General features: G+C 44.8%; 1 protein-coding gene and 1 long non-coding RNA gene across 3 annotated transcripts in view; one reads left to right on the forward strand and one right to left on the reverse strand.

Moving 5' to 3' along the window:
- Positions 1–16,722, reverse strand: part of LOC138769999 (uncharacterized) — a 50,616-nt gene extending 33,894 nt beyond the window's left edge. The window contains exons 1-2 of the long non-coding RNA XR_011359371.1: positions 16,368–16,722; positions 15,979–16,238 (exon numbers count right to left, since the gene is read on the reverse strand). This is a non-coding gene — a long non-coding RNA (uncharacterized lncRNA). The remainder of the gene's footprint in view (positions 1–15,978; positions 16,239–16,367) is intronic.
- The window catches only part of LOC138769997 (tetraspanin-4-like), a 72,442-nt gene that overhangs the window by 37,235 nt on the left and 9,453 nt on the right, over positions 1–25,754 (forward strand). Inside the window, exons 2-5 of one of the 2 annotated variants that reach the window (XM_069948806.1) lie at positions 6,811–6,890; positions 16,022–16,213; positions 16,503–16,577; positions 18,242–18,343. In XM_069948806.1, the coding sequence (XP_069804907.1) occupies positions 6,822–6,890; positions 16,022–16,213; positions 16,503–16,577; positions 18,242–18,343 (438 nt within the window). In that variant the 5' untranslated portion in view covers positions 6,811–6,821. Of the gene's footprint in view, positions 1–6,572; positions 6,891–16,021; positions 16,214–16,502; positions 16,578–18,241; positions 18,344–25,754 lie in introns of those variants that run through there. The other variant, XM_069948805.1, reaches the window with a different exon arrangement.

A 25,754-nucleotide genomic window follows, 5' to 3' on the forward strand; every position in this document is an offset into this window, starting at 1 on the left:
TATAGGCAGGGGCTCCAAGCCTTTTAGCCAGTCCAGCCGGATAACACCTCTGTAATGGATGTGTAGATAAGGAACATCTTTCATTGAGTTCATCTACAAGCCATTAGATGTGTTTAGCTAACCTGGAGTCTTAAGGTCCACGTCTAAGAAGGTCAGGAGGCCTCTGGAGGTCACCTCATTGTTACAAACCCTAAGACAGTCTGGAATGTCCTACAGATGTGCTGCAGACATCTCTATGGTCACGTACATGCAGTAAGTTGTGGCTGGTGGAAATATATCTCATTCCAGCGCATTACTATCTCATCCTTCAAAAGAAACCAGAACCTTGCAGACAATGCAGGGAATGTGGGTCAGAATATGGGAGAATAAATATTTATACGGAGAGCGGCATGTCACCCGCAGGTGGGATACGTCTGACATAGCGGTGTAAAGAAACCATTCCTCAGCTTGACACTGTGGCGGCTGGCGCTGATTTCCTGGATAATATCTCCGTGCGGTAATAGGAGTTTATATTGGCATTTATAACGCAGCAATGGAGAGACAAGACTGTCAGCCAGTTTGTAAAACTAATACCAGATTATAACAATGAATGTTAATAACGTTATCCGTCTTTTCCCGTGTAACTTAGAATAAACTCATCTCGTGATGGATTAAACCAGAATATTAGCAAGGAAGGAACACACAATAAAGAAGAAGGAGTCAATGTCTTCCTGGCCACGGTCCTTGGTTTATATCTTTATAATAACCAGCTACAATGATAATGCACGTGGATAGCTTTTGGTTAGATTATTTTACCAACCCTTATAATAAACCTTGTTATGACATCCAGCATTTCACCTATAAGACCCCCATTTCCGCAGACTAAAGCCCCTATTACACGGGGTGATTAGCTGGAGCAAGCGAATGCCGACCTTTCAGGTTCCCCGCTCGCTGCCGGCTCTATTACACATGCTGACACCGAGCGGGTAAGTGTAGAGGGGCCCACGAAGAACTAAGGGGGGCCCATAGGAGAGTAGCGGCAGAGATTTTTCAGCCGGCTGCCTTTGAACTCCGTTTTGCTCCATGCCACTCTGCTCCGAGTGCCTGTAAAAGCTGGTACTAGTCCTTCTCCCATTTTTCCAGGACTGGATGCAGCTTTTTCAAGCACCTGGGGAGGCACAGAGTTCAAAGGCAGCCGGCTGACTAGCTGACAGCCAAGCTTTCGATTCACTAGTTCTGTAAATTAGCTCATCCCCACTGATCACTGTGATCGACACTCATTACCAAAAAGTACCAGAAACTTCTGCACTTACAAGGTGGAAGTAACCCTTAAAGGGAACCTGTCACCCCCCGTGCCGGGGTGACAGGCTCCCGACCCCCCGTTACAGCCCCCTATACTCACCTAATCCCGCCGGGTCCCGCTTCTGGAGGTGGTCGGGTGATGAAGATCTCAGCCGCTGCAGCCCGGCGTGCATGCTGAGAGATGAGTCCAACACCCATAGAGAATGACAGGAGAGTCCAGCGCTCCGTCATTCTCTATGAGCGTTGGACTCATCTGAGGAGCGCGCGCGCCGGGCTGCAGCGGCTGAGATCTTCATCACCCGACCACCTCCAGAAGCAGGACCCGGCGGGATTAGGTGAGTATAGGGGGCTCTAACGGGGGGTCGGGAGCCTGTCACCCCGGCACGGGGGGTGACAGGTTCCCTTTAAAGACCTGAATATAGATTGGATATGTTTAAAATAACATAGGTTCTAGTCTGGTTTCCCTGGTCAGTTCCCTGGTTTTCCCTAATCCCTTAATTTTGAGACCCTTTTCTAGGTCAGACTCTAAAGGGGTATTCACTAGAGATGAGCGAACCTGAACTTTCGGCATTTGATTAGCGGTGGCTGCTGAAGTTTGATAAAGCCCTAAGGCTATGTGGAAAACATGGATATAGTCATTGGCTGTTTTCATTGGATGTTTTCCAGACAACCTTAGAGCTTTATCCAAGTTCAGCAGCCCCCGCTAATCAAATACTGAACGTTAGGGTTCGGATCAACTCAAACCCGAACCCGGTTCACTCATCTCTAGTATTCACACCTCAGCTAATATAGATATACTCCTAATATGCCGCTCTTTAATTCCCATTGTTAAAAGCTCATTGTCTAGGTTACCAACCACCATTCTGCTCTAAAAGCAGTGGTCCAGCAGGTGTACATATAGCTAGAGTATACACATTATACATTATATATACAGTTTATCTTAACACATTTACATTATCGCTATATATACACTAGCCAGACTATTGCTCTTAAAGCAGAGTGGTGGTCGGTAACCTTGACAACAAGCTGTCAACAATTAAAGGGTAAGAGCCGGACATCTGGAGAAGGAGAAAAGTTTCCTAAATGAATGTATTTGCAATAATATCTTTCTTGAAGAGTATAACTATATAAGTATATAATCATACTCTGCATAGCAATCCATCTCTCATTGACTTAAACGGGAAACCCCCTCTATATCCACTCATAGCTTAAAAATGCGAGTTGTATTTTTTTTAAACTGCATTGCAGATTTTTTTGTGCTGAGAAAAAGTACCAGGTTACATAGCTGAGCATTTCCGCATGGAAATTGTAAATAAATCAGCATGTAAATCTGTGGTCAGAATGGATGAATTACATGGAATCCCGCAGATTACTGAAGCAGGTTCTGCATGGTTTTTGAGGCAGAACTTTATGTCTTTAAAATTAACTGTGTGAACAAGCCCTCATACTTGAAACTAATGAATGTAATATATGTAGCTGCCAACCTCCAGTGCAGCGATGCAGTGTCTTTAATAATGATGTCAGGTGACTGTGAAGGGTAATTCTGGGTCAAGGTTTCTGGCACTGATGCTATGTACAGTCCATGATGCTGCAGGATGGGGGGGGGGGCACCCCTACAATAGTTAATACTGTCCTTCCAGGGGGTTGCATGATATAGAAAAGACTGTGCTTGTGCACAGCATATATCAGTTCCATTTACATTAGGTTCTCTAGGAGCAATACATTTAGTATGCATACTCTACTTAGGTATCTTAAAGGGGAAGCAAATCTAAACACCATTGCTTACAAAATGACAAAGTGCCGCTTATGTAATTCACACCAAGGTATATAAATATGTCTGCAACGTTACAAAATCAGAGATGTGAAGAAATGGCTGATAACAGCGAACAATAGCAGAAAATGAAGCTATAGTGTGCTTTAGGTTTAGCTTCCTTTATAGGAATTCTATAACTCCATCTCCATAAATCTTCCCAGTATTGCAGCATGTAATCCATCAGTAAGGGACCTGCAGTATGACTTCCTTAGAGGGGCTCCCCCGTCCTACTTTGGGAGGAACAAGGACTGTTCATTATCTCCATAGCTATCCACATTGTGTCTGTCACCTTCCTTTGATCTACAATGACAGCCCCACAATAGATTAGCGGAGAGCTGACCCTATGGCTATGCAAGACTTTTTTTTCTGCATTTTCAGTCAAAAGTAGACATTGCTGCATTGCAGTGCAGGGTGACATCCCAGCCCCGCACTCAGCTCTGCTGCTCCACTTTAAGTAATGTTTTCCTACATGTATACGAGCGTGTTACTGCCTTGCTTTCTGCCTGCATCCCTTTCCCATCTGTCCCAGTTATCCGCTCTAACCCACTCTCCTCTCCTCTCTTCTCACTAAATATATTCCTCTGCTTTCCTTTGCTCTTTCTCTATCTACTTTGATGTCTCTCCAATCCCTCCTCTCACATCCCTGACCCTCTCTGTGCCTTGACTACCAATATTTCCCCCCTTTGGCTCTGCCGCCCCCCCATCTCCCATGCCCTCTTACCGATGTGCCTTGTAAGGAGCGCGATCACAAGCTGTCGGCACTGGAAGGATTTTTGTATTTTTTTTTTTTGAGCAGGGGGGCTAAAAACAAAGCAAGACTGGATGGTTGGTGTACCACAGATTCCTGCAGTTCCCATAGCCGGAATTCTTATTCTAATTGTTAATAATGAATTCATGAGCCTAATGATGAGATGCATCTGGAAAGTGCATTTGGAATACGCAGAGCTCCCTGAAGATTTCGCTGCCGAGAGCTGGAGGGTCTGAGAGCAAACTCCAGGAGAAAACAGGAGGAAAGTGGTTATTTGCTGAGAATGCAGAACAAGGCGATGAAAAAGATCCTCTGACGACAAGACAATCTATCTAAGATGCATATGGTTACTGCAACCATAGCCTGCAATTCGCCTTCCCTGCATCCGTCTCCTGGTGCTAGTTCCCTGTAGGATTTCTATTCATTAATATTATATTAATTTTTTTTATTATGCATTGTCTTGAAGGATACCTGGACCCCATTGTTCCAGTGCACAAGTTATTCTTGTAAATGCTGCACAGAACTTGACCTAGAATCTGGAGAAGCCAAGATCTAGCCTCCAGCAATCTCTCCGTACACATGTGTATGTGTGGTAGTAGCAGTTCCTTTTTACGTCTTGTAGACCTGCAATGTACCAGTGATCACCTTGGTGATCCCAATGTGAGGAGCACGGCTATTATTTCAATGCACCGCTATACCAGCTTGTTCCCCCAGGACAAAGGTCTATTCGGACGTCTCTGCGGAGAATGTGAGTGCATATCGCTTTAAGAAGTAATGTTCATTGCATAAAACCTGCAAGAAGAGGACCGCACTTTAAAAATAGGCACCCCACCAAGATCCTGTTACACACCAGGACCATCCACATATGGACGACTTTATCCAGCCGGATCAAGTGCTTCATCATGAATCTCTGAACAGTGGAGGCTAAATTAGGAGCACGCTGGGAAAACACGACCTCCTCACCTTGTCCTATCCATCATGTTTGCTTCTTGACCTCTCTTGTTCTCTGACTTTCTTCACAACTTTAGTTCTGCTTTGGAAATTCCCTTTTGGTTTTGGTTTTTTATCACCGTCTTCTTGTCTTTATTAACCTCTTCATCTATATCGTTGACCAAGAGCGTTCTCCTACAACTTTGTAGAGTTTGTTGTGTTGCGTCCAATTATATACTTAATATTGTTTTAGGAGGTAAAAATCTTAAGTTCTTGTGGTTATGTTCTGCATGGTGTTCCACCTAAATTTAATAACTAAGACTTAGAGAGTCTTATAGATGTTAAGTCTTTTTGATAGGTTTCTGTAACTTCTTAAAGTCATATCTATTTCCCAAGACATCCTGGATCTCCATATTTTATAGATTGTAGAATATATACATAGAAAGATATTTCCATAGGAATATTTTTGCATAATCTTGGTCTACAGTCTAGAGTCATGGTGGTGGGTGACAATCGAAAGGTCATGTCAGATGTCTTCTTTACAGCATGAATTACTCTATTCTATTGATTTGCAGGAAATACCATAGTTAACTTTTGTGGTTTCTTAGTCCTCCTTACAGAAACTCTGCAAGGGGCTAGAATATCTTTTGACATTTCCTACCATGACAGTCATGTTGTCTTTGGGACATAGATAGGTATACCCCACTGAGAACCACAATAATTAATTCTAATGGGTGGTGTTATCAGCTGTGATGTAGCATGAGGGGGTTATTCGATGTTAATGTGAATCCTGTAGAGATTTTCTATTTCGGGCTTGTCGTTTTCGGGACTTTAGTGCTACTAAAGACTTTATAATTATGGATAAGTTCTTGGGCTCTATTAGGAATCAGCTTTCTCAGCTTTAATTAATTTGTGCTGACATTTACATCGGAGCCGCTTGGAAATGAAGAGATGCTAGAATACTAGATATCTGCCCTTCTTTGTTTGCTGTTAATGACCATCTGGTTATCTCTTCCTGACTGTCCATGGAACCGTGCCATTGATTTAAAGGGGTCAGGATGAATGTGGATGTCTCAGCTTCCACTTTGACCTATGAGGAAACAAGATATCAGCAGTAAAATGGAAAGTTATTAGAAGCCAAACTCCATTCTCTCTTTTGTAGTCAAGCTTCAGCCATGGTCCAGGCTCGGGTGAAGGAGCATAACCTTTCCCCCATATGGTGAAACCTGTTAAGTCCTCGTTGTATGTTTTGGCATTGCTTTGCTAGTTCGCAAAATATTTTTGTACTTTTGTGTTGCCTTTGTATCTAATACTTGTGAGAGATAACATGAAAGACGGCCCAGGGGTATGTGGAAACTGAACTGCTAATTAGTGTGGGCTGTCAAGCGGCAGGCGGGGGACGCGCTACAGACTACTACAGGAGATCAAAGGCGGTAATGATTAGAATTTGATCATACTAAATACAGCAATGTTATTTCTCCTCTTTTTCTGGTAAACTAAATATATTCACTTTTACACCATGTATAATTTATGGCTTTCTTCCCTTAAAGCGTAAGCTCCGTGGCACAGTCAGGACTCGATTATGTGGTACGCTGACTCCTGTAGGGCATTCTCTGTACATTACTTGCTGGGTCTTATTTTGAAATGTCTAGGAGCGAAAATATTCTTATAGGAACTCTTGTTCTGGATGTATAGAAGAAAAAATGGAAATACATATTCCTATATAGGATTGTAAGCTCAGCCGCTGTGGACTGTAACGTGGACAGAGATTGAAGTGACTTTTTTGTAGTAGGATTTAGGCCTAAAGCAAAGACAATGCAAACGTCTAGTAGTGATGACCCCAGCTACAGTCAGAGCTCCCCACCTCGGGGCCGGAGGTCTCGATGGAAAGGAGTCTACAGGGGTCGATGGGGGGTTGCGGACAGCTGCTCCTTCAGTGGGGTGCAGTCTAATCCAGAAGAACCAACCACAGGGGAGACCAAAAAGGAGAACCGAGTTATTGTCCTGTATCTGGATCTGTCTTTTCTTTTGCTTCTAGAACTGAAGAAAATGAGTATGACGCGTGGGTGCCTACTCTGTATCAAAATCACTATGTTCATCTTTAACCTCATCTTCTGGGTAAGTAGATTTTTTTTCAATTATTACAGTGTTAATATAAAATTATAAACCTGAATATATAATTCATTGAGTCGTCTTCTTGTATCAAGTCTGAACGTTTAGCTTCCACAATTGTGGGGTGATACTACTGCTATGCTGTAACCAATGGCCACTTAACATAGGTGGCAACTGTAGGGCAGCCACTGGCCATTTTATGTGGATGTGATTTGGCTTGCAGGAAAGATCTTGATTCAATACCCTACCAGGCCCATCTTGGAAGTTATACCTCGCAGACACCAGCGAGGTAGAAGTGGAACCTCAGGAACCAAGGAAACATAATATGTTTGGGTATTCCCATTATAGACAGTTATGCCATATCCACAGCACATGACATGAAGGGTTATCGTGGGAATACCTCTTTCCTTCTCCCCTTCCCCTCAGGATAAGGGATAAACATGAGATTTTGAAGGGTCCAACCTCTGGGCCCCCCGGGATCTCAAGAACAGTGCCCCGACTCCTTTATTTTGAATGAAGCCATAGGTCACCACTCTATTCATTCCCTATGGAGCTGCTGGAGATATCTGAGTGTGGTGTCCCACCACGGGTGTTGCTAGTCTCTACACCCCTCTCAAAAGCCTGTACTCAAAGTTCAGTGGTAATAAAGTTATACCTAAGTTTTGCCACTAGATGTTGCTAGTATACATATCTGTACTTGTATATTGCACAGCTATAGTGAGCAAGGAGTTATTGTTTATTTGTGATCTGTGCTCCAATGAGAGCTCTTACTTTTATCTACCTATCTCTATCCTCTTCTTTTTCTACACTTTATTCTCCACCACTCACAGGAGTTCTAACATACCCTGTAGGAAGTTGTCACATGGGGAGAGGAAGTGCACACCCACACTTAGTCAGCCTTATCTAAGTCTCGGTAGAGAGAGGAAGTGTAGAGACACGTCTAGTCTTGAGTGTGGAAGTGGACAGACACACATGGGAGACGCAAAGACTCTTTTCTTCCAAGTTACCACTATTTCAACTATGCGGTGCTAAACCGCTCAAGAGAGGACAAGTCAGGGATCACCCCAACCCATGCCGTTGAACGTCTCTAAAGGTGCAGGACAGTACCCTAAAGCTAGTGGAATTGATCCGGATAGAGCAAAGTTGCTAGAAGCCTATGTACTCTATCTCACAGCGCAAGTGTAACCAGGCCACCAGGTAACTTGGCCACCTTGCTTAACTCAGCTCAGGTAACAAGGACTGGGGCTTGTGTCACCTTGTTAGGACAGGTCACTCGACACTGGAGGGCAATAGGTGGTATCATGACAGAGGTCAAAACACGGGCACAAGTATACTTCTACTCTCAAGTATTCTCAAGTATTCTACTTCTTCTAGAGTTCCGGCAGAGCACATTTCTAAACTGGGTTAGGACTCTCAAGACAAACTCCTCCCCTCTACTCTAAACTTAATCTACTTCTCAACACGCAACCAAGTTAGCACTACTATTCTACCTCTAAAGCTGTCAGCACAGATCTTGTCTAGTCAAGTCAGAAGTCTATTGTCAGTTGGTGTACTAAAGTGTTCCTTCAGAAAAGAAGAGTTTATTTATGATAACAGGACTCAGTGGTTATTGCTCAAGCACCTACACAGTAGATAAACTATCTTTGGATCATCTCCCCTTTCTGTAGGTGGCGGTACCGACAGTTCTGGTGGGTCACAACTCCACTTCAGACCACCGTGATAAGTACCCAAGGGACTCCCTCACAGCCCGGCAGGTCACCGACCACAGGGGAAAGGGTATAGCCAACCACCCTAAACTAGAAGCAGGTGTGCCTCCATACCTGTGTGCCCAAATGGCACTGGTGTCACGACAACCCCCTATCAGGCTGAGCTGTACTCCGACCAACCACCACAGTGGTAGCGTCACACAGCACCATCTAGCAAATGACTGGTCGAGCGCACCGCAACGTGAGTACAGCAGTGTCCTGAGGCTCCATAGAGGATGAATGGAGTGGCGGATCACACACCGATCCACAGCTACATTCAAAACAAAGGAATTGAGCGCAATTCTAGAAGTCGGACCCCCTGAAATTTCATATTTGTTCCCTATACTGTGAAAAGGGGAAAAGTGAAAATAACTCAGACAACCCCTTTAAGTTACAGATTGTGGTGACAACCACTACTGGCCAACCTTACAGTGTGTATTGGATTATCGTGGACTATATGGGCCCTATTAGACGGGCCGATGATGTTCAGTAATGTAAACGAACGCTGATCAGCTAAATCGGTGCCCTTTTACTGAGCCTATTACATGGCTGATTATCGTTTAGCAAGGGCTGCATGGACATTGTTTGTGATGTCCGTGCAACCCTTGCCCTAAGCTGTTAATACATTACCTCTCCACACTCCCAGTCTCCTCCTGCCCTCTGCTTCCTCCCCGATGCCACAGCTGCAGCTTTAGAGTGGCCTGTCTGAGCTGACAGGCCCTTCAGCCAATCACTGACCAAGACCATGGTGCCGGGGAGGAAGCAGAGGGCAGGAGAAGGCCAGGAGCGCAGAGAGGTAATGTATTTAACCGTTAGCCATCGGCCGCGCATCGCTATTACACATAGCAATTTGTGGACGGTGGTCGATGATTTTAGGTCCAGACCTAAAGACATGGTCAGCCGATGATCGTTGTCATTGGCTGATTGTTGTCTCTATTACCCAGAGTGATAATTAGCCAAATCTGCCTGATTTGGCCTTTTATCACTCTGTGTAATAAGATAATAAGACCTTAACTTTGTAAAACAATTAGAAGTTAGGTGACAACTCATAGCACATTATGAATGACTGGCATCAGTGGTTGTACCAATGGATGACTGAAGGACTTACAGTATTACTTTTATGAAGTTACAGTTAATATAAATGGAATGACTGTTGCTTTCCATAGAAATATCTCCTGCAGGAACAAAGGATCAGACATCTTGGAATCCAACAGGTCCAATCCATCTTTCCCCCAACAAGGGAATAGTTAGGTGACCCTAAAATAAAAGGATATGCAGAAACTTATTGTTGCCTCCTGCACCAAAGTAGCTCAGAAATTAATGTGGTCTGGACTCTCTTAACACGTACCTGTTATTTTTATATTATATTTTATACGCATATTATCATATTGAGGCATAGTAGAGGCCCTATTACATGGGCCGATCTGGAGGAGCAAGCGAGCGCCGACCTGTCAGATCAGCGCTCGCTTGCTCTTTGTTCCCCTTTCTCTGGCAGTGCTATTACATGCGCCGACACCGAGTGGGTAAGGGGGGAGGGGAAGCAGTGAGCCTCGGGAGGGGCTCCCTGGATGATCTTTCAATTGCCCGGGGAGCCCATAAGAGATATTACATGGAGCGACGACCAGCAGACCATCGCTATCGTTCAAGTTTTTTTCCAACATGTTGAAAGACAAGGACCAGCCGACATTGTGCTTGTCGGCTGATCGTTGCTTTTTAACAGGAGCTATTACACCAATCGATTATCGGCCATAATGGCTGATAATCAGCCGAATGCGGCTAATAATCGATTGGTATAATAGGGCCTTAAGAGGGCTATCCTAGGAGTATGGGTTATTCCTAATTCACAGGATAGGGGATATCAACCTGGGTCCTGACTCCTTGGAGGGATATTTCACCTTAGTTCTTATCAGTTCTTGTCACTGGGAGTCCAGGTGGTCAGATCGTCACAACCAGCTACTCATACCCTGTGGCTAGGGAATAACTTGTAATCTTGGGATAACCCCTTTTATCTTCACAGTCAAGCTAAACATCATCAGTTTTCTGTAAAAAAAAAAAACATATTCACATAAAGCCTTAAATTTAATGCAGTGAACAGAAGCACAAAAAGCAATTGGTTAATTACGATCTCTCAATCTGTCCACGGTTGTGTTCAAGTACAGGGCGACTGGCATTTTCAGACGTTCACGGCCCTGCTGCTATATGATCTTTTCCAGTCTAACCTTTCAATTAACATGCAGAGAAGATAATTGTGGGGTGGTGGGCGGCCATGATTACAGGAAGCCAGGGAACATGAATTTACCGTTTAAAATGTTCATTTCGGAAGGTTCAGATGTGGCCTTGATTTTACCTTTTTGCCTTCTTTCAATGGAAAAAAACATCCGTGACAAATCCACAAAGAATCTAACATAAATTAAAGGGGTACGGAGGTAAACTATTATTTTCAGATAAGCTGGTGTTAGAAAGTCAGTAAAAATGTAAAAATCAAAAGTCTTCCAGTACGTATCAGCTGCTGTATGTCCTGCAGGAAGTGGTGTATTCTTTTCAGTTTAACACAGTGCTCTCTGCTGCCATCTCTGTCTAGGACAGGAACTATCCAGATCAGTAGCAAATCCCTATAACAAACCTCTCCTGCTCTGAACAGTTCCTGTCACAGACAGAGGTGGCAGCAGAGAGCCCTGTGTCAGACCACACAAAAAAATATGCAACATATTATAGAGCATTTACTCTACTCTGGGCAAAACCCATGCCAAAAAGCAGCTGGTTTACCTTAATCTGTGTGAGCTTAAATGTGGGCCCCATAGCAGCTGCTTAGCCTGCTCCCCTGGCAGCTACTCCCTGTAATTATGTGTCATCTAGATGTTATGCACATTTTCTGTAATTATAGCGATTTATACTAAATAAACAGGAAAATCTCTTTAAGAACTGCCATGCTATTGGCTTCTTACATGACATTCGGCAATAGGAAACTTTCCCAAGTAGTTTTCTGCATCCTGAGACGCCTTAATACTCTGGGATGACAGAGAGATGATACATTCCGTAATAGCACATTCTGGGATTTATACTGCAGTAAGCATGTGCTGAACTATAGCACCTTCCTACATTGTCTTTGAAATTTTAACACCCACTTTAACTGGGCTAGGGGTGTGAGAGGGCGAGTGGGTGAGACCTACTGCACTCAGAGAAACAAAACTAGCCTAGTTCAGTTTCTGAGTATTGAAATGTAGGGAAGGTCTTTTAACATTGAATAGATAGTCTGCAATAGTAAAATTTTACATCTTTAGGCCAGGTTCACACTACGTAAAAACAACGGCCGTATTTTATAACAACGGCCATTGTTACGAAATGTGGACGTTGTTTTTACATAGTGTTAGCATAGCCTTACAGCAGACCTTATTAATTTCTATGGCTGTTTAACTTGTTCTTCATTCGTAGTAATAATAATAGTAACAATTATTATTATTATGTTTCCCTAGTACTTTGAGTGCACAAGGATGAATTTAAATGGGCTGTAAGAGTATTTAGTTCATGAACTTTTCTTTTCAAAACCCAGTTGAGAAATACTTGTCTCATTATTATTATTATTATTATTATTATTATTATTATTATTATTATTATTATGTTAGGTAACATTAGGCAAACAATAAATTTAAATGAGCTCTCATGTCTCCTTGGGAAGGATTGAAGGATGTCTCCTTGAGCATTCTTTCAGGTCAGTATTTTCCATCTAGGAGTCTTAGAACATTGACTAGGGAAATATGCCAAGCCAAAGGAAAGACTGTTCATTTTTGGCTTGGTGTATGTCCCTAGTCAATGTTCTAAGGGCCCTATTCCACCGGACGATTATCGTTCAGATTATCGTTAAATCGTTCGAATCTAAACGATAATCGTTCGGTTGAAATGCAGTTAACGATTAACGACCGAACGAGAAATCGTTGATCGCTTTATAAGACCTGGACCTATTTTTATCGGTGCTCGTTCGCAAAACGTTTGCAAATCGTTCGCATTGAATAAGACATCGTTCGGTCGTTCGCAATAGATACGAACGCAATAGCGAATAAATAGCGAAGCAAAAACGATCGCAATTACGATCATAAGTAACGATTATCGTTCCATGGAAATGAGTGAACGTTTTCAGGTTTTTCGCAATAGCGGTCGTTTGAGATCGTTAATCGATCGTTAACGATTATGCAAATGATAATCATCCGGTAGAATAGGGCCCTAAGACTCCTAGATGAAGTGAAACTGACTTAAAGGAAAGCCACCTTCCTGAGGAGGCATGAGAGCTAATTTGCATATCCTTTCTTCCCAGAGTTCCTAGAGGAGTAGGAACGGCCTTTGATAGCTGTTAACCGCTGGCCCTGGAATGTGATGGGACCCAAAATCTCATCTGCAACATAAGGCTGGGTTCACACTACGTATATTTCAGTCAGTATTGTGGTCCTCATATTGCAACCAAAACCAGGAGTGGATTAAAAACACAGAAAGGCTCTATTCACATAATGTTGAAATTGAGTGGATGGCCGCCATTTAATGGCAAATATATGCTGTTATTTTAAAACAACGGCTGTTATATTGAAATAATGGCCGTTATTTACTGTTATATGGCGGCCATCCACTATATTTCAACATTGTGTGGACAGAGCCTTTCTGTGTTTTTGCATTAGGTCTAGAAGCTGTAAACTACTTTTCTGAGCAGATAGAACTAATGTGAAACACACAGGGGCAGATTTATCAAAGGTGCACCCCTGGAGTACGCTGCAGAAAAGGCCCAGATTTTTACCTTTTCCATATTGACTGCTACAGGGCCCGCCACATCAGGGGGCCCGGTGGCCTGCTCAACCCTGCAAAGTCCCTGGTGAGCTATTCAGGACATTTCTTCTGAAACTGGCTAACCAGGGAATAGTGTGTACTACACTAGGGGGCCCGGCACTTCAGACTCCCCTCCTTCCAGCTCCATAGACACCTATTGCTGGACAGGCAAGGCCAGGGCTGCACACAGACAGGGAGAGAAAGCTGCGAGTCACATGACCAGAAGGTCCTCAAATTTAGTTTGTGGACATCAGCCTGATTTTCACCCGACTACACATGGAAGATGTTTGCCCTATATTTTGCCCAGTTTGCACTTCAGTAGTATGTATCAGGTGATTGACAGGTCTGCTACCAAAGAGTTTCTGCAGTAGCTGCTATTCATGCTGGGTTCTGATTTTAATGTTATGATCATCTGGTACATGATCTCTGCACTAGAGGATGTCTTCCCTCTATCCTGTGCCCCTTGCTTTCCTGCGGTATAATTCCACATAAAGTCCACTTCCAAAGATGTTCTGCAGCAGCAGCTATTATTGCTGGATTCATTATTAATCCCAAGGATCCCCACCACACACTGAAGGCACCATAAATATTGTCCAGACAGTCGCTTCATGTCACACTTAAACTTATTTCAGCAATCAGGTGATTGGCAGTTCTGCTTTTAAAGATGTTCTGCAGCAGCTGCTATTGATGGTAGGCTTGAATCTTTAATTAAATAATTGCATAATATCATATAGAATGTATTTAAATATAGATTGTGTGTGTAAATAAAATGACCAGTGCACAATGCAAACGACTGAGTATCAGCTGCTGTATGTCCTGCAGGAACTTGAGATTTTTAAATAGAAATAAATTACAAATCTATATACCTTTCTGAAACCAGCTGATTTGAAAGAAAAAGATTTTCGCTGGATAACCCCTTTAAGACCGGCGTACAAGTATGTATTATAATTCTCCCCTACAGTGTCTTATAAGATGTGTCAACTTTTTCTACCCTACTTGTTGATGGTCTCCAGATAGGAATAAGAGTATTTTAGTCTCCACATATATAATATAGGCTTGTGTATAATACTGTGCAAAGTATACAAAGCAATAGCATCAGATACCGAGACTACATAATGAGGGTAGAAGATTTTACATATCCTGACCACATACTCAGTGTTCACCTTGTGTTCGGCTTTCCTTTAATTTCTCTTCTTTTTTTTTAAGAGCAGTGTTATAGTTAACTAGGCAAGTGGAAAAAAATAAAACTTGCTGCTTCTAGATTTAAAGGTGCAATAGAAAAATGGCTTTAAAGCCTCTTAGTAATGACTTTTTCCTTGAAATAATCACCAGGCATTCATTATAAAATATTGGAAATGGTGCAGGAAGCCTGATTAGAATTACTGTTCATACTGCTGGAAGCTCGATAGGTGTTTATTAAGTTTACTGTGCATTCACTGGAGCATGAAATTCACAGCAATACTCTGCTAGCTCTCTGCATACATTTTGCTGAATATAATTTTTATGATTGCTGTTGGACTTTGGAGCATAAATTGGCACAGGTCTGCTGTGTAGAAGTTAGCGTATGTATGTGTATCCGCAGTATTGGATATTACTTTGGTGTAGCTAAAGCGGGTTCTGAGGTCGCAGTTATGGACAGGACCTGGAGCCTAAGGAGGCCCAAATGCCTCTCTACTGTATAAGTAGCACATGGTAGATGACGGCTCTATTATAGATTATGGTATAACTGACATTTCAAACAACTTCCTTACATGTGATAGCCTATGTGATTTTTGGCAAATCTATAAATCACTTCATCCACCAAAATTGACCCCTTACCCTAGAAAAATAGCTATGTGGCTTACTTCCCAGCAATCTGCTGTCCACTGCCTGTTGTTAGGAGAAATCTGTCTCTAGTAACAGTTTCCGTCTGGTCTCTTACCAAACATAAAATGTTACTGTCAAATAAATTACCTCTCCATGGTTCATACATTTAAAAAGTTAAAGGGATACTCCAGTGAAAATCTTTTTCTTACAAATCAACTGGTATCAGAAAGTTAAATAGATTTGTAATTTACTTCTATTTAAAAATCTCCAGTCTACCAGTACTTATCCGCTGCTGTATGTCCTGCGGGAAGTGGTGTATGCTTTCCGTTCTGACACAGTGCTCTCTGCTGCCATCTCTGTCCATGTCAGTAACTGTCAAGAGCAGTAGCAAACCCTCATAAAAAACTTCTGCTCTGGACAGTTCCTGTCTTGGACAGAGGTGGCAGCAGAGAGCACTGTGTCAGACTGAAAAGATAAATGCCACTTCCTGCAGGGCATAAAGCAGCTGAAGACAGTACTAGAAGACTTGAGATTTTTAAATAGAAGTAAATTACAAATCTATAGAACTTTCTGAAACCAGATGATTTGTAAGAAAAAGAGTACCTCTTTAAATCTTGCACCAAGTCTGATTTCTGAGACCCACTGCGATCATAACATATAGCCAGGTGAAGCACACGTCAGCTGTTCTTCACTCTCCATCCAGCCCTTAAAGTGGCAAATACATTTATTCTGACCTTTGGTGCCGCGTCTCCTGACATTATTTTCCTTTTGTTGCAGCTTGGAGGATGCGGGATCCTTGGGGTTGGAGTCTGGTTGGCTGTTACCCAGGGAAAGTTTGCCACCCTCTCCATTTCATTTCCATCACTTTCAGCAGCCAGCCTCTTCATGGTGACCGGATCGGTGATAATGGTGGTGGGCTTCATTGGCTGTCTCGGAGCCGTGACGGAGCACAGGTGTCTTCTGCTTACGGTAAGATTTTTTTTTTATGTATAACCTAAAAATTACATGTTGTTGTGGTTATACCATCTATTATTATAGCCTGTATGTAAATGTTTCTGGAGGGTCACTGAACCTATGACCTATGTCTGCATAGCAGACCTCCATTTGCCCCCTATTACCTCACCTTTAACCCAGCCTTGAGTATTCATACACACAGCATAGTTGGCGGATACATGGCATTTAGATGGCTATGTCTGTGATATTGATGTCACTTGTGATTTATGGATGGATAAAAATGTCTCCTCTTGTCTTCCCTCAGTTCTTTGTGGTCTTACTGATCATCTTCCTCCTTGAAATAATCAGCATGGTGCTATTCTTCACCTACAATGACAATGTAAGTGCTCAAATTTTATTCCATAACGATTTCTGAATACGATTTCGATAGACTCCTACTAAAACAAAATGACGTTTTATGACCCTTGAAAACCCATATGTGAAAGATTTCGCCCGGCCGTCAAATTTACAGGATGTGACATTGCAGATCATTTCGTGAAAATGGCTTTCTAAGAGAGCTGCCAGTATTTTTCAGAATATCCAGAGATTCTCCAAACTTTTTTACTAGAAAGGTTATAGGAAGTCTGATTGTTCAGCATTTAAATACCGGTGGCTGAAGAAGTTACGCCCTAGGGAGTCCTGGAAAACATGGGTACAGCCATAGGCTATTGTTCAGACGCTGTATGATCGGTCAAGAAACGGCCGGTGTCAGATAAGATCATCCCGGCCAGTACTGCAGTGATCTTTAGCGCCGCTGAATTCTGATGCGGGCGCATCCGTGCACGCCCACATCAGAACTCCCTACTGCACACAATGGAGCGTGTGGCTGGAGCTCCACGCTCCATAGTGTGAACTGACAAAATTTCTTGCGCCGCCGCTAGGGATCCCGGCCGGAATGTATACTGTCAGGGGGAGATTTATCAAACATGGTGTAAAGTGAAACTGGCTCAGTTGCCCCTAGCAACCAATCAGATTCCACCTTTCATTTTCCAATATGTCTGTGAGGAATGAAAGGTGGAATCTGATTGGTTGCTAGGGGCAACTGCGCCAGTTTCACTTTACACCATGTTTGATAAATCTCCCCCTATGTGTATACACTCCAGCCGGGATTCCCTCAGCCTGCAGCACAACGTAAGTTCCGTAATAATCACGTAATTCTGTAAAATAATTGCAACAACAGCCGCGATTACTGCGGAACTTACATTGCGTGAATATAGCCATAGGCTGTGTCCATGTTTTTCCAGGCTTCCTAGGGCTTCATCCAACTTCTTCAGCCGCCGTTTATTAAATGCTGAATGATCAGCAATCAGCCGACAAATGCTTGTTTTTTGGCTGATCGCTTCTTTTATGTGCACATTAAAATCATCACTTTCCCCTCATAAATCAGGAACGTGCTGTTGACAACCAATGTGAGTCTATGGAGAGGAGGGATGTGATTGAATGATTGTGAGAACAATCGATCGATGAAACCCCTTTGATAATTTGCATGTACAAACAAACACCGATTGATTCCTACATCATCGATCGTCGCTCATTCAGGCAATAAAGATTGGAAGAAGGAGCTAAAATGGACAGAGGAAATCAAATTACAGCAATCCGCTGGGATCTCTAGGGGAAGTCAGAAGCAAGTGTTCATATTGTCTACAGCGCCCCCTATAGGGGAAATTAGGCATTAGGAACATAGAAGATTGTGGGCAGAAAAAGACCACCTGGTCCATCTAGTCAGCCCTTATTTTCTTTCTTATTACCTTAGGATACATATATGTTTATCCCAGGCAGGTTTACATTCACTTACTGTAGATTTACCAACCACATCTGCTGGAAGTTTGTTTCACGTGTCTACTACTCTTTCAGTAAAGTAGTATTATGTTGTTTCTGATCTTTCCCCCAACTAATGTCAGATTGTGTCCCCTTGTTCTTGTGTTCAGTTTCTCATTAAAAACCCTTCTGTCCTAAGAACAATTGGAATACACAATACCTGAACCTTCTTGATTTCTTCTACAGTTTCACAGATATGCACAAGAGGACCTAAAGAAAGGACTGGCGCTCTATCAGACGGAGGGGAATCTTGGCTTGACCAATGCGTGGGACATTGTGCAGACTGAGGTATACCCTATCCATCCCTCTACATTGTATTATGTGTATGCATTAAGCATCTAAGCGCCCCCTAGTGATGGTTCAAGGTATTTAAAGGAGTAATCCCAGGATTATAATTTATCACCAATCCACAGGATAGGTTGTAAGTATCTGATCAATTCACTCGATCCCCTTTCTCGTGATTGGTGTTTGTCAGACCTCCATTGATCAGATACTTATCACTAGTGTTAGGTGGAGAGACTGAACTTTTTGGGTTTGGCAAGATTCTCCGAACCGGGAAGCTCAGCATTTGACTCTTAGCTGTAGAAGTTAGATGCAGCCCTGTCCTGAAACATTGCCGAACAGTTCAGCCGTTCTGCTCAACAATACGTATCACCTATTCCGTAGACTTTGGAATATTCCCTAGAAGGCCACGTTCACACGCTGTAAGACAGCGGCCGTTTTGTAACACGGCCATGTCACAGAACGGTCGCTGTCTTTGAAGTTCACCCCGGCTGCTACATTACTTCTTTGGAATTGGAATGCGGGCACATTTGAGTGTGCCTGCGTTCCAATTAGCCATTGCAGACAATGTAAAGTCCGTCAGGAGCCGCACTTTACATTGTCTGCAGAGTCGATTTTGTGCGGCTGCTATTAAAATGAATAGCGGCCGCACAAAATTCACATTTTTTTTTGCGCATACACAGTGTATACACTCCGGCTGGGATTCCATAGAGTTCAATGCGATCGGCCGCTGTCAATTAGTAATGGTGGTTATTTAATTAAATGTACGTTGTGTGAACATGGCCTAACTTTATATCTATGGAGGGGATTCTGCAATGCACCATTATAACTGAGCCCCCACCCTATAAAGACAGCTCCTTGTAGATTGGTTGCCTGGAGACACAATCTATATATTGTCTTTGATGCTCTGCTGCCTCTTTAAAAAAAAAACAACATAAAAAAAAAACCTATAAATCGCATGCAGTCATCTGCCACGGCAAATCTTTAATAAATCTCAAGGCAAATATGAAATATGGATGCCTTGGAAAACCAATTCTCTGAAGTTCCCAGTACATCAGCGCTGAGTAAATCTATACGTAATAAAAACAATCAGTCTGAGCATTGCGGTACGCCGTGACAAGCTCAAAGCCGCACACTTTACTTGATCCATTACTCACGGAGTGCTCTTGTCATATCATTTGTGGTTAACAAATCCCCCAAACCCGCCAATCCCTACCGTAGTGGCCTGTGATGTATCGGAGCTTGTGGCGTCTTCTGTAATCAGATAGGACGAGGATGGGAAATGGATAATATTGAAATAAATTGAAGACATGAACTAGGCTGATATTCTGTCTAAATGCTTTATCACTGGACGGAGTGTGCGGCGGAGACGAGCGGCCGTGATATGCTTCAGTGACGTCCTCCTGGGTGTTTTGCATGTCTGTCATTTTAGCTCGAATTAATGGAAGTGAAACTACAAAGTGCTATGGCAGTGACATAATATGGTATGGGTATAGGAAACATTGTCAGTTCGGTCAAAGAAGTCAAGTATAAAATATATTCTATAGCCGCGGTCTATAATAAATGACGTCTCTAGTGTCAGTATTGAAAATCAATAGAAGAGCACCATAGAGAATCAGAATTATGCTTTGTTGTTGGGTCCCCCATCAGTCACTGGGGCCACCTGTTCCTACTCGCTGTGGTCATGTGATGAGGAAGAACAGGTGGCTTCGGACCTTTGTTATTCAAGCATGTTGGGATTCTCCACTCAATGTCTATGGGACTGATGACAACAGCTTTCAAGGGCTTGGGACCCCTTATCCCCCAGAACAAAGTCATTTATCAACTATAAATATTAATTTTTTTAAACGGGGATGGGGAACCTTCAGCCCTCCAGCTGTTGCAAAACTTCAATGCCCATCATGCCTGGACAGCCAAAGCTTTGTAGTTTTTTAACAGTTGTGTAACCCTTTAAAGAGAACCCGTCACAATGACAATGCTAAGCAGGAACAACTGAGCAGATTGATATATAACTTCATGGGAAAAGATTCAGTATAACTTGTAACATGTTGATTGAACTCCCTGCTCATTCTGTGATAAGGAGTCCAGTGGGCGGTGTCACTCAATGGACTGGACTCTTTACCATGGAAACATCAGATATTTCCATCAATAAATTAGAAGTTATACAGAATCGTCCCTCCCGTCTCCATAATGGAGTCCCTACACAGGATTACCACCGACTTTGGGCCCCGGACGCGGTCCTCTGACCTGCTCTTCCGCGTTTTTCCCGCAGTCCTCAGCACAGGGATTTTTTCTTGCGGACGGTAGTCCCTTGGGCTCCCATCCCCCCTAGTGCTTGGAAGGTTTTTGCCTCCCTATTCCCTTTCAGTCTACCCCTCCCCCCATTTCTGGTTTTCTCTCCCTCCAGCCTCCCCCTCTCCTTCCCATCCCTTTTCCTCTTTCTCTCCTGTCACCTAGGCTTGCTCCTCACTGAGTCATGTCAACAGTGCTCTGTGTATCGCTGAACGCACAAGGCCTAAACGTCCCGGAGAAGCGCTCCTCTCTGCTGCGTCTTCTATGGGCTAAAAAGGCTGCTGTGGCCTTTATCCAGGAGACCCACTTCCGCAGTGACCAAATGCAAAGGTTGTCCAACCGCCACTTTCCGGATGCTTACCACAGTTGCTCTCCAGACTCTAAAACAAAAGGGGTTACGATATTGTTTGCTCATACGGCCCCCTGGGAATTTATAGATCAGAGAGCCGATGCAGAGGGACGGTTCCTTTTTGTGAAGGGGAAAATGGCGGGTATCCTTTGCACCTTCGGCACGGTGTACCTTCCCAATGTGGGGCAGGCTGCCTCTCTGCAGAGATACCTAGCGGAGATCGAGGATTTCCTAGAGGGGGTGGTTGTTCTTGGAGGTGATCTCAACATGGCTCTTGACCCTCGCCTGGACTCTTCTTCCGGCCACTCTGCTCTCTCTTTCTCTTCTTTAAGACAGGCAAAACAATCCCTTCACTCCTACCAGCTTATGGACACCTGGCGGCTGCTCCATCCCCGCGATAAAGACTACACCTTTTTCTCGCATCCGCATAACGTATATTCCCGTATTGACTATTTTTTCATTTCTCATGCAAACTTGGACTGTGTAACGGCGGCCTCCATTGACCCCATCTCTTTTTCTGATCACGCTCTGATCTCACTCTCTCTCTCCTTCGCTCCTCCCCAACCGCGAAGCTGGTCCTGGCGTCTCAACGAGACCCTGCTAAGGGACCCAGGGGTCCTGGCCGAAGTCCGGACCGACCTCTCTACATATTTCTCTGTTAATACTTCTCCCGAATCTTCTCCGTTAGTGGTATGGGAGGCCCACAAATGCTTCATAAGGGGGACGTTTATTAAGCTCGCCACTCGCCTTAAAAAGGAGCGACTGGCCAAAATACACTCTCTGATAACGCGTATTGCGGACTTAGACAAACGTCATAAGGCGAGTCTGGATCCTGCCACAGGGTCGGAATTAGCGGATCTGCGCGGAAAGCTGAGAGATCTCACCTTTGCAAACGCCAAGGCCTCTCTAGCGCGATGCCGCCGTCACTATTTTGAATTTGGCAACAAACCGGGTAAGACCCTAGCCCGGGCACTGCGCCAACAGAGAGCCCGCTCTTTCATCCCCCAGATTACTTCCTCCTCCGGATCAAAACAGTCCTTAACTTCCCAGATAGCAGAATCCTTCAAGGACTATTATACCTCCCTCTATAGCCTGCCAACCCCTTCGTCCTCACTGGATTCCCCACCCTTTCACGCGGCAGTTGCCTCGTACCTGGCAGAATCGGGACTGCCGACGTTGTCAGAGACGGAAGCCGCCGCGCTTGAATCCCCCATTACAACCTCAGAATGGGATTGGGCTCTTAAGACGTCCCCTTCGGGCAAATCCCCAGGTCCCGACGGGTTCACCTTGCCCTATTACAAAACCTTTGGGCCTCTCCTCCGGGACCACTTCCTGTCTGCCTTTAGCTCGGTACCCACTGGCTCCACCCTCCCCCTAGATGCCCTCCGCGCCCATATCTCCGTCATCCCCAAAGACGGCAAAGACCCCTCATTGTGCCAAAATTACCGTCCCATTTCCCTCCTGAACCTGGACCTCAAATTCTTTTCTAAAATTCTGGCGGCTCGTCTTACCCCATTTCTCCAAGCCATAATACACCCTGACCAAGTAGGGTTTATGCCCATGCGAGAGGCCCGCGATAATACCATTAGAGCCATAAACATCGTCCATCTAGCCCGCTCCTCTTCCCTCCCCGTCATGCTTCTGTCCACAGACGCGGAGAAGGCCTTTGACCGTGTAGCCTGGCCCTTCCTCTTTGCCACACTGAGGCATATTGGTCTCGGGCCTCACATGCTGGAGTGGATAGGCTCTTTATACTCCCACCCCTCGGCCCGGGTTTCGGTCAATGGCCTTCTCTCAGCTTCCTTCCCTATCACGAACGGTACACGACAGGGCTGCCCCCTCTCCCCACTGATCTTTATCCTGACCCTGGAACCCTTCCTCAGGCATGTGAGGCGTAATCCGGACATCTCTGGGGTACGGGTGGGGCCGGTGGAACACAGAGTTGCGGCTTACGCGGATGACCTCCTGTTCTTCCTTACCCGGCCCATAATCTCACTTCCTAACCTGCTGTCAGAACTCTCCCGCTACCAGGCCCTCTCTAACTATAAAATTAATCTCCAGAAGTCGGAGGCTCTCAACATATCCCTCCCCCCCGAGGTAGCTTCCTCTCTCGAGGCGTCCTTCCCCTTCCGTTGGGCCCGCTCTTCCCTCAAATATTTGGGGGTACAGCTCACCCCTTCCACATCTGACCTGTACAAAACGAACTTCCCGCCTATGCTCCAGACGATAGAAGGGGACTTGCTTCGCTGGCACAGAGGCACCTTCTCCTGGTTTGGCCGTTGTGCAATTTTTAAAATGAATGTCCTACCTCGCTTACTCTACCTCTTTCAGGCCCTCCCGGTCACGGTGCCTCTGTCATACTTCAGGCAACTCTCCTCACTTCTTACTAAATTCATATGGGCTCACAAACAACCACGCATAGCAAAGACAGTTTTATATCGCCCCAAATCAAAGGGAGGTCTGGGACTGCCTAACACCTATCAATACTATGTCGCCTCTCACCTGTCCAGAGTGCTGGACTGGCACCGTCACTCCTCCTCGAAGCTATGGGTGGATCTGGAAAAGGCAGTTGCTCCAGTGTCTTTGCTGGCAGCTCCCTGGCTCCCGGCCTCCGCCAATCTTGTGAGCTCCCACCCCACTATTGCCCCGACACTCCGGGTCTGCCATAAGCATCTCTCCGCTAGCTTCATGGCCCCTCACCCTTCTCCCCTGTTCCCAATTCTGGATAACCCCTCGTTCCGCCCGGGGATGGAAGACCCTGCCTTCCGCACTTGGTCCCGGGAGGGTCGCTTTCGTGCCCAATCCTTTCTCAGGGGCACAGCATGGCCCTCGCTCTCTGACCTTAACGCCCTTAATGACCCCACCCCCTTTGGGTTCTGGAGATCACTTCAGCTCCATCACTTCCTACGTACCCTTCCCATGCCCTCCTGCTTTGCCCGTCCACACACACCTTTTGAATCCCTGTGCCTGGGCTCCGGCCCTCTCCGACACTCTCTTTCCACCCTCTATGCCATGTTGGGCTCACCCCCCGATCAACCATCTCCCCCCTTTCTCGGGGCCTGGGAGGAAGACTTGAACACCTCCTTCACCGCTGTACAGGTGGACAGAGTGCTCCGGTGCACGCATTCCTCCTCGATCTCCTCCCGCATACAGGAAGCGGGCTACAAGCTCCTCTCCCGTTGGTACCGGGTGCCTGTTCGACTGCACAGGATCTTCCCTGAGGTGTCCCCACAATGCTGGAGGGAATGCGGCGAGGAGGGCTCCCTCCTCCATACGTTCTGGAGTTGTCCCAGGTTGGAGTCTTTCTGGAAAGAGGTTTGGCGTATTGCCTCCACTTTTACTGACTACCCCCTCCCTTTCTCGCCTGCTCTTTTCCTCCTGCATGTGTCCGACATCCCTCTCAAAAGTTACCGTACCTCGATTCTCCGCCACCTGATCAATGCCGCCCGGGCCTGTATACCCGCTCTGTGGCGCCAACCTGACCCCCCTAGCCTTGCACTGTGGATACGGAAAGTGGAGGACATCAAACATATGGAGGACCTGACTGCTCAACTTCATGCCCGAAACTCTAGGTTCTTTAAGACCTGGTATTACTGGGAAAGGTTCACCGAGTCTCCTGAATATAGGTCTCTGCTGGCTAAGTGAGGAGCAGCCTACCTCCTTCTACCACCCCTCTCTGCACTTCCCCTCTTCCCATCCGCCCCCCCCTCACTTTCCCCCCCTCCCCCCCCTTCTTCTGTTCTCTGTTGGTCTCCGGACCTTTCCAAGGTCGAGCGCTAGCTCACTCCCTATCCTTTATGTAGGTTTGATATGCCAAATGAGTGTACTTTATGGGAGCCGTGGTTAGGTTTGTCTGCATTATGTGTCTGTATATGATTATTTCAGCGCCCTGCGAGTCGCCAATTGTACCCCCCGATGTATAAAAATTTAAAAATGTAATAAAATTTAGAATTAAAAAAAAAAAAAAGAAGTTATACAGAATCTTTTCCTATAATGATATATATATCAATCTGCTCAGCTCCTTCAGCTCTTTAATATGACCCTGATAGCGTAGGGAGCATTTTCATGGTGACAGGTTCCCTTTAAGACTAACATACAGGGTCTAAATATTACAGTGCCCAAATAACAATGCTATATAGAGAACTAATAAATAATACTAAAATGTTTACATCCCCTTCTTCATTCCTATTCATTGGATTTCTTTATAAGATGGGAATACCAATTTACAGTGCTATGAAGGGTTTCTATAATACCAGCACACAATGTCCATTTCTGGCATACAGTATATTACCACATAAGGCTATGTTCACACACATGTACAACATCCGTGATTTATACGGAAATATATGTCCATTGCTGCCTATGGGATCCTGGCCGGAGTGTATACACATAGTACACGCTCTGGCCGGGATCACTCGCAGCGCCGCAAACAACTGACGTCAGTTTTCTGTGGCCGCTATTCATTGAATAGCGGCCACAGAAAACCATGTTAGTGCACACAATGGAGCGAGCGGCTCCGGCCGCAAGCTCCATAGTGTGCTGTGGGGAGTTCTGATGCAGGCGCGCATGGATGCGCCCGCATCAAAACACTGTGGCCAAAAAGATCATCCGGCCGGTACTCTTATGCTGTGGGAACATAGCCTAATACTACAACTGTTTCCTAAAATAATACTGCTATGTAGCTGCCTGAAGGTAATGTATTACAATGATAATCATAATAATGGGTATAGGGTACGTCCTGCTACATGTCATTTTCCCAGAGTTTTTGACCTGATC

The sequence above is a fragment of the Dendropsophus ebraccatus genome, chromosome 12, assembly GCF_027789765.1.
Source record: "Dendropsophus ebraccatus isolate aDenEbr1 chromosome 12, aDenEbr1.pat, whole genome shotgun sequence".
Taxonomy (NCBI): domain Eukaryota; kingdom Metazoa; phylum Chordata; class Amphibia; order Anura; family Hylidae; genus Dendropsophus; species Dendropsophus ebraccatus.